Source organism: Mastomys coucha, unplaced genomic scaffold (assembly GCF_008632895.1).
Source record: "Mastomys coucha isolate ucsf_1 unplaced genomic scaffold, UCSF_Mcou_1 pScaffold20, whole genome shotgun sequence".
Taxonomy (NCBI): domain Eukaryota; kingdom Metazoa; phylum Chordata; class Mammalia; order Rodentia; family Muridae; genus Mastomys; species Mastomys coucha.
The window spans coordinates 42080623-42089138 of NW_022196903.1; the positions used below are offsets into that span (position 1 = coordinate 42080623).

Genomic DNA, 8516 nt, shown 5'->3' on the forward strand with positions numbered 1-8516 from the left:
TCATCAACTTCACAGATTAGCAGATCCATCTGTGTAGATCATGTACACTAGCTGAAAGCCCACCCCCAGTTCAGGAAGCCCACTGGGTTCTCCTGGTTCTCTCTGCACAACAGTATGGACAGTAAGAAAACTGGGCAAAGTGTGGAGATTCATCATTTCAGACTCTTTCCTTGGGCATCATGTGTCTGATCAACCTGCTGTCCACTGTCTGAAAGAAGATGCTTCATACACTTTATCTAGTATTATTAGTTACTTCAGGCAAGAAGACAAGTCACTTCTGATTCCTGTTAACCCCTTTGTGTCTGGAAGCAGAAGCCATGTGTTACTTATACTGTCCTCATGACTGCCGCTGAGAAAGAGTCACATCCAAGGGAGCTGGGGATGGATGCACTGATGGGAAGATCAAGGCTTGTCTAACCTCTGGTACTTCTCCGGTCTCCCTAGGGGTCATCGCTGTGGTGATTTTCACCATCCTCTGCACCCTGGTCTTCCTCATCCGGTACATGTTCCGTCACAAGGGCACCTACCACACCAACGAGGCCAAGGGAGCCGAGTCAGCCGAGAGCGCAGATGCTGCCATCATGAACAACGACCCCAACTTCACAGAGACCATTGACGAGAGCAAAAAGGAGTGGCTCATTTAAGGGGTGGCTTTTCAGCCATGGGATAGGGAGGGAAGAGTTAAGGGAGGAGGGGGAGGGACAGCGCACCCTACGTCATACCCCTGAGCACATGCTTACACTATCAGCACAAGCTGGGGAAGGCAAGCAACCCAATACTCTTAAGACTGATGGCCACACAAAATATACTTTTTAATATTTCTTTATAGCTGAGTTCCCCTCCCCTGTATCAAAACAAAATAATACAAAAATGCTTTTAGAGTTTAAGCAACAGTTGAACTTTGTAGGTACTATCTGTCTTATTTTGTGTGTGTTTAGAGGTGTTCTAAAAACCCGTGGTAACAGGGCAAGTTTTCTACATTTTTAAGAGCCCTTAGAATGTGGATATTTTTTTTCTCAAGAGAAACTGATACACATCCATGCAGCCTCTGACATTCTCTTTCTTTTGCATCTAGTCAACTTTTAATGGGCTGTTGTAGCAACTAGTTTGTGTCCAAATAATATTTCTTTTGGTGTCCCATAAAATGGAAATGAGAAAAGGGGCAAAGAGCCTATTTGGCCAGTCTTCTTCAGTGACACCTCAGTCTAGGCCAGTTTTCTGAAGTTTCCTGTCTGGCCTCAGCCAGGGAGGGGAGAGTGAGTGGCCTGTCCTGCAGCAATGGAACCAGCACAAGTGGAGACAAGCACCCAAGAATCCAGCAAAGAAATGCATATTAGGCTTATTGCTTTTGTTTTCATTGACTTCTACATGCTGATGTCTCATGTATGTAGTCTTAGACCTGTTTAATATCTGTAACTATCAGCTACAATACCATGGTCACCGACTGCTATAAGATTTCGCCTCTGTTTTAACTACAGCATATTGGATTGTATGTGTCTATGCGCCTCCAATGGGGGGACTAGAGCCAGAAGGAATGTCTTCTCTGCTCTGTTTCTTTTATATTTATAACAAAAATATGGACACTTTCTAGTGAATGCATAAGTTAGTGTGCTTTTATTATTTTGCTTTAAAGGTCAATTTTTACACGGCTGTGATAAAATCCTAGCAGACAGCATCCTCCGGATGGCACAACACAATAAAGCCAACTTGCAGCTGCTGTTACTCTGGAGTCACGTGGGAGACACTGCCATATTTTAAATCAACTCCATCACAGGAACACTATCATGATACGGAGACCTGTGACAGACACATTAGAATCCAAAGTCACCATCAACCTGATCATAGATTATGGTTTCTCTTCAAGAGAACATGATTGTCTAGTAAATAACACATCTTAGGATAATCAGGACTCTTGGGCAATTTGCTCCAAAAAAAATTTCTTGATTTTATGTAAAAATAATAGGCTTTGTGTAAGTAATTGGGAGCAACTCTTCCAATTGGAGCACCCAAAAAGAATTTAATCAACTTATTTTTTTAATTACACAAAAGTTCTCTCTTGAATGGTTGCCATTTATAATTGTAATATGTCGGGCCTCTTATACTTAAAAACCTCTTTTTAAAAATTTTGTAGGCTCTAACATTTTGAGGAATTAAATGTGATGATTCTTTCTTTCTCCTCTTAGAAGGACAGAGAGGTTAAGGTAGTATTGATGCTATTTTTCTCGTGGTCTGTCTTAATAAGCTGCATATTTCTAGTTAGTTGGGATTTTACTCAGACACTTTCAAGGTTATCCAAATGCTTAACTTATTGGAGGATCTCAATTTCTTGAATAACAGAAAACCTTATCCCAAGCTGCTCTTTGCACCAGTTTATAATGGGCTCCAAAAGGAGGCGAGTGGAGGCAAGTATTTCCCCCCTTGAATCAAGGAAACAGAATAAAAGGGAATCCTGAGACTTTTTAATTGCAAGTAGACCTTCAAATAGTCTTATGAATACCCTGAATTGTCAAGCCTTGCTCATTCTTTCATAAAGCATATTAAATGGAAGGGTATGTTACAGAACAAATTTTGAGAACAATTTAACATTTACTTAGGAGAGCACATTTGAGGCCAAAAGTCATTTTATTTCATCAAGACACCTTACCATAGTGCGTTTCTTCTCCATAATTTCAAATTGAAAAGGCAAATGCTTACTATTATGGCTTGAAATTATTTCTGATTTAACAAAAAAACAAACAACAACTTATTTTCCAGGTTTTACTTTTGCACCTAACAAATGCTATCAGGTGGAAATGTGTGTGCCTTCTGGCACTTCCTGAGATAGCTGTGTTCCTTACGCCTCCTCTCAGCACTTCTCTTCCCCAAAATGATTAGCAAGAAAAACCATCAAAGACAGCCCCAGTGTTAAAGTGTTCTCACCCTGTCCTTCTCACTCTTTCCTTCCCTTGCTTCTGCCACAAGAAACAAAGACTGAGGCCCAGCCTATCTCTCACATATTAGCAAAGCTAAGGCGCTAGTGATGTCATCAGTTAAGACACACAAGAGATCTGCTGACACAGTCTCTCCTGAGCAGTTACAGTATGGCTAGCAGGCAGGACACACAAAGGTGGATACAGGAGTAAGTAACTCCATTAATTGCTAAATGAGTCCTAAAGTCTTAACCTTTTCTTGGAATGACTCCCTTAACCAAGTTAATCACATCTGTGTATGACAGACATGAGCAGACTGTTATGAGTGGGAAATAATTGCTCGTGTGAAGAAAAAGAAAGTAATTCTTTGTTCCAGTTCTTCCCTTGGCAGTTTGGCATGACACTGCTTCAATAGTCATGGTGTACCCAGACTTGCCCGATCCTATTCTGTTCGTCTCCATTACTGTCTCAGCATCTTATAACCAGTGTATCATCCACCAAGCACAGACTAATGGAAAGCCCTGTAAGCAATAACAATATATAAACCAAACAAAACCCAAGACACTGTACCAAAGGAATAAGACACACTGGTGCATACCTGTAATCCCAGCATTTGAAAGACTAGGGCAGGAGGAAAATAAGTTCAAGGTCAGCATGGGCTACATAGCAAGTTCCAGCTAACCTTGAGCTGCCTAGTAAGACAAGTCTCAAAAAAGTTCTAAATAAATGAACGAAGCTTCAGAGATCATTGGTGGCTGACTGAGGCTTGTGCACACATGAAACTTGCTCTGCATTTAAACAAATATCTGTGTTTTTCAAGAAGCTAAAAATGAAAGACTCCAAATGAATGCAAAATTAGCAGCGCTTTATATTCCTAAAACAACGTATTTGCTGGATTTTATAGAAGCTAATTCAGGACATCAAAATCATTTCATGGCTGACTTTTCCCTGGGCCTTCTTCATATGGAAGAGTGTATTCCCTCACTGATGTTTACCTACCGTTCAAAAATGGAGAGGTTTATGAATTTATTTCATTAAAGATCTGGAAACAAGAGATCATGGGGCTTTAGTTAGAAATCTCCCTATTGCTTTGCATCAGATGAGAAAGCACCCCTCCCCAAAGGAGCAGGAGTTCAAAGGCAGCAGAAGCAGAATCAGCATGAGCAGTGAGTAGACTGAGTGGCTGGACAGCTTAGGAGAGCACCAGGCACATCCTCTGAGCCAGGCCCAGACAAAGGCCTTGTACAGCAAAAAGCATGGCAGAGAGAAGCCAAGAGGTACTGGCTCCAACTGTCCCAGGGTTAAGGTAGTGTTGGAAGACACACTAACTTCTACGGTAAGACCTGTTCTTTTTGATCTCTCCATTGGTTTTCTCTCCTCTCCTTGCTGCACCCTTCTCTTCAGGGGGGAATGTTAACAGTCCTTTTACATCTCATGCTTATAAACAATGTCTGCTTTGAACTCTTTTTTTTTTTCTTTTTCTGTGATTTCAAGCACTTAAAAAAAAAAAAAGGAGAGAAATATTTAACCACGTTGAGTTTGACTTATTCAACCAATAGTAGTTTCTGAAGTGCTCTTCCTAGTGAGCCACCTGATCCTGAAGTAAGTGAGGAAAAGCAACCACTCATCTCACTCATTTGTGGCTAACAACAAAGGGTATCTTTTTTAGATAATGTCTCAGTGAGTGTGACCCAGAGAGCTAGCTGATAGATTTCAACATGTACATAGGCATGGAGACGCACATCTATAATCCCAGCGTTGATAGCCAAGAAATCAGGAATTCAAAGCCAGCCTCAGCTACATGTGGGTTCAAAGCCAGCCTGGGCAACAATGAGACTCCATCTCAAGAGGACAAGCAAAAAGAATCTCAGGCCATCAAGATGCCTCCGCAGGTAAAAGCACTTGTCATGCAAACCTGACCATGTAAACTGAACCCATGGAGCCTACCTATAGTGGAAGGAAAGAACTGACTCCCAAGAGTAATCCTCTGATCCCTACACACACACACACACACACACACACACACACACACACACACACACACACACCATAAGTAAAAATTAGAATGAATCCCCACCCTTTCTCCATCCTAGACTTGCTATGTTACCCTGGCCATGCCCTGGAATTTCTGCCCATCCTTCTCTAGTGTTTAAATATGGCTACTTTACCTACTTCAAAAGACAGTTATGAGCACAATGGAATCTTGACTGTGGAACACTTTGAAGCCCAAATATACAGTCCAAAGTTAAAGGAACCTCAAAAAGACTGAGTTGGCTTGTGGCTACAAGCTGTATTTAAGAGGCACTATGCAAACAATGTAGCTGTGCACACAAACATGGAGACTTATAGGGTATTGCTGAACCACTGCTGAATTTTGAATCAGAGAGACCTCCAGGGAGCTAGGCTGACAACATAGGGAAGCAGAACCCAATGAAAACCTAGAGAAACTGGAAATTTAATTGTAAATCTCTGAATCCTCATGTGGGCCTGAATTTTGGCTCACAGTATACACAAGGAAAAAAAAGGTATTTTCATGTAGCCTGGAGGCCCTGTGCCTCTACAGTACAGTCACTCTCCATAGTAATGCCAGAAACTTTCAAGACAGTTTCTTTTACCACAGTGTTTTTATTTTTCTCTCTCTCTCATTTAAAATAGTCTATAAAATCACTATCAATAAAACAGAGAAGTGACGTCCAAAAGCTGAGTAAAGACTGAACAAAGGTAATAAAGATAGAAATGGGCACACATGTGTTCACATCCATTCCCTGTGCACACGTTTCTGTCCCAGATGGAAATAGGCTGTGAGAACACATCTGCTAAGACAGTTGGCCCCATTTCTCAGGCTCGGATGACTTACAGTATGGGTGCTGGCTTCTGAGATGGCTGTAAAGGTGTAGCAGTTCCTCCCGAGGAGGCCAACAAACTGTTCTGGATGTTGCCAATCCTCAGTTTTGCTTTGTCAGGTTCTTTTCGGTCTTTAAGCCCATGGTGACTGTCAAGGTTAAGGCTGAGGAAAGCTGTGCTAAGTATTCTTCCTGGGAGTCAGTGAGGACTCCGTCCCTGTGAAACAACATGAAATCTCACTCTCTAAAAGCAACAGCATGTAAACTAGAATGAAAGAAGGAAATTATGTATGTATGCCTATTATTCTTTTGTGAATGTCCTTCATTTACCTAAAGTTATATTAGAAACAGATTGATAAATAAAAGATTCAAAATAGTTTTAATTATCCTAAAAGCAATTCTTTGTGTTTTATACCAATTGGTTGTCTTAGAACTAGTCTCCAGTCTTCTACAAATGTGGAAAAGTAGATGTCTACTGAGAATATGGGTGTCTTGAAAGCTGTAGAGACATAGACACCTCTCCAAAGGCAGGTCTTATTTAGATCCATGGTTAACCTTCTCTTGCAAGTATACCCTCCTCTACACTTTGCACTGAGTAGCTAGATGCAGTGCTGTGTTTTGGGGAGGGGTCTATATCCTCCCAAAGGAGGGTTTGTATGAAAATCCCATTACATCCCTGGTGAATCTGTTCATCTCACTCGGCATCTGGGTGTACAGTAAGTGAGTCCTCTGGAACAGCCAGTCAGTTACCATCCATGCTAGGTCATTGCCTAAAGAAGAGAAACATGAGAAGTCATGGCTACTCCTTCTAAAAACAGAAACTCGAAATTATAAGATCAGGGATGCCCTGACCAGATAGAAACTGAGATATGAACTTATTTTGACATCAATAAAGGAAAGGTGGAAACTACAAAGTTTAAGTGTAGAAAAACATGGGCTAAAATAGAGTTCGAGAACAATCTTTATATCACAAAGGTTATGAGGAAGAAGCACAAACTGGTTGCCCTATAACCTAGCATATTCAAATCAGATACAAACTAAATTCAGTAAGAATCATGTTTAAGACAAATAAAAGGGAAAAATACTTCATGCCACACCTACCAAAAATTATTATGGATAAATATTCACATATCCATATATTCATGATGTTTTCCAGATTATTTCAATATAACATATAATATAATTTCAAAATAACATATTAATATAATAATGATGATGATGATAATGACAAAGGCAGTCAAGTCTATTAATGCTTATGAAACATTTCCCACATACCCAAGGCTAAGCTAACAGGGTGGGCACAGCCCTGGTCTTACAAAACCTGCATTTGTAGGGAGGAGAAAGAACAGAAGCACACAAACTAAAATAAAGCAATAAAGCACTAAGTGATTTGTACCCAAGGCTCTTAAACACAGAGGGTTGTGGCAGGGGCCGTCTCAGGGAAGGCCACGTGGTTGACAGCTGAAGGGAAGTGAGGCTGCCAGAGATGACAGCAAGCCTCCTTAGAGACCACAGAGGGGGGCCAGCATAAAGAACTGAGGGAGGAGGAGCTTAGAGGCTGGGATCCCAAAGGTCAGAGCTCAAATAGAGAGAACAAAAGAAGGAGGAGCCAGCAGCTCCAGAAAACTGTTCTAAAGGTAAAGGGCAAACTCTGAGCACAACAGACTCCAGACAACCAGAAAGTTTGACATGTGTCAATCACTGTTCTCCAGGGAAGCAGAGTCAGAAGGTTAGAGAGAGAAAGAACCGGGAGGGGGAGAGATTAAAGCGACAGAGAAAGACAGAGAACATGGGTCTGGTTTTCTATTTCACAGTAGTGTAAGTCCAAAGAAGAAACTGAGCTCATGTATGGGCACGGGGCAAGAAAGGCACAGCTAATGCAGTCAGTTAACAGTCAATGTTACCAATGGTACATAAGCAAAGGTCACTTGAGAATGGCCCATATTATTACAGGCCTGAAGGGCAAGGTCTGAGATGCTTCCTCCCCACCGATTAACACACAGAACCCTGCAGGGAGGCAAAATGAAAGGCTGTGTCCTCCGCTTCTGTCTGCCATTGCAGAAAACTTCATAGTCTGCGCTGGCCTGAGCAGAATGTAGCAAATAACTCTACCTTTGATCATGGATGAAGAAATATACATCAGATGTAAAATTTTATATCTGAACTAGTACCTCATAGAACCAAAAGAACACTCCTGTGAATAAAGTGATATTTCTGAAGCTGGGCCACTGGGCAGATGTCTCTTTGTAATTCATCCCGTTGTAAATAAAATGTTCTTGGCTAAATTACAGATCTGGCTAGAAGCACGCCCTGGGCTTTGTTTAAAAAAAAAAAATACAAGATGCTTCTGCCATATATTTCTGGCTGATCAAGTTATCACTCCTCTAAATTAAATTTACAGAGCTCGTTCACTTTTATTCCAAGCAGTAACCATGGTGTTCTCTAAATCATTGCCAGTGGAGCAGATATATTGATCACTGCCAGGCCTGTCATTAGGAATCTCAGTTTAAGCACTGCCGGAGCAAGCTCTGAAGTTTAATTAGTATCCCCGTCTGGTGTTGTAAAATACAAGCCTGGGACATATGAGAAAGAAAAATGAGCTAATGTGAAAGTTAAAGCCACAAAGCCTGCAGTGAGTATAAGCAGATAGCTGAACTGGTCCCAATACAGAATGGCACGCTGTTGCACCTGGACACCCAGTGTCACTGACTTGAGGAAAAAGATTTCTCAAGACAACCGTTTTCTAGAGTGATAGAAAAGGAAC

General features: G+C 41.3%; 1 protein-coding gene across 3 annotated transcripts in view; it reads left to right on the plus strand.

Annotated features, from left to right (window-relative positions):
- Cntnap2 (contactin associated protein 2) overlaps positions 1 to 6146 on the plus strand; it is a 2139844-nt gene extending 2133698 nt beyond the window's left edge. For all 3 annotated transcript variants that reach the window (XM_031381709.1, XM_031381710.1, XM_031381711.1), the window contains one exon: positions 445 to 6146. In XM_031381709.1, coding sequence (XP_031237569.1) covers positions 445 to 644 — 200 coding nt within the window. In that variant the 3' untranslated portion in view covers positions 645 to 6146. The remainder of the gene's footprint in view (positions 1 to 444) is intronic.
- Positions 6147 to 8516: the final 2370 nt, after the last annotated feature.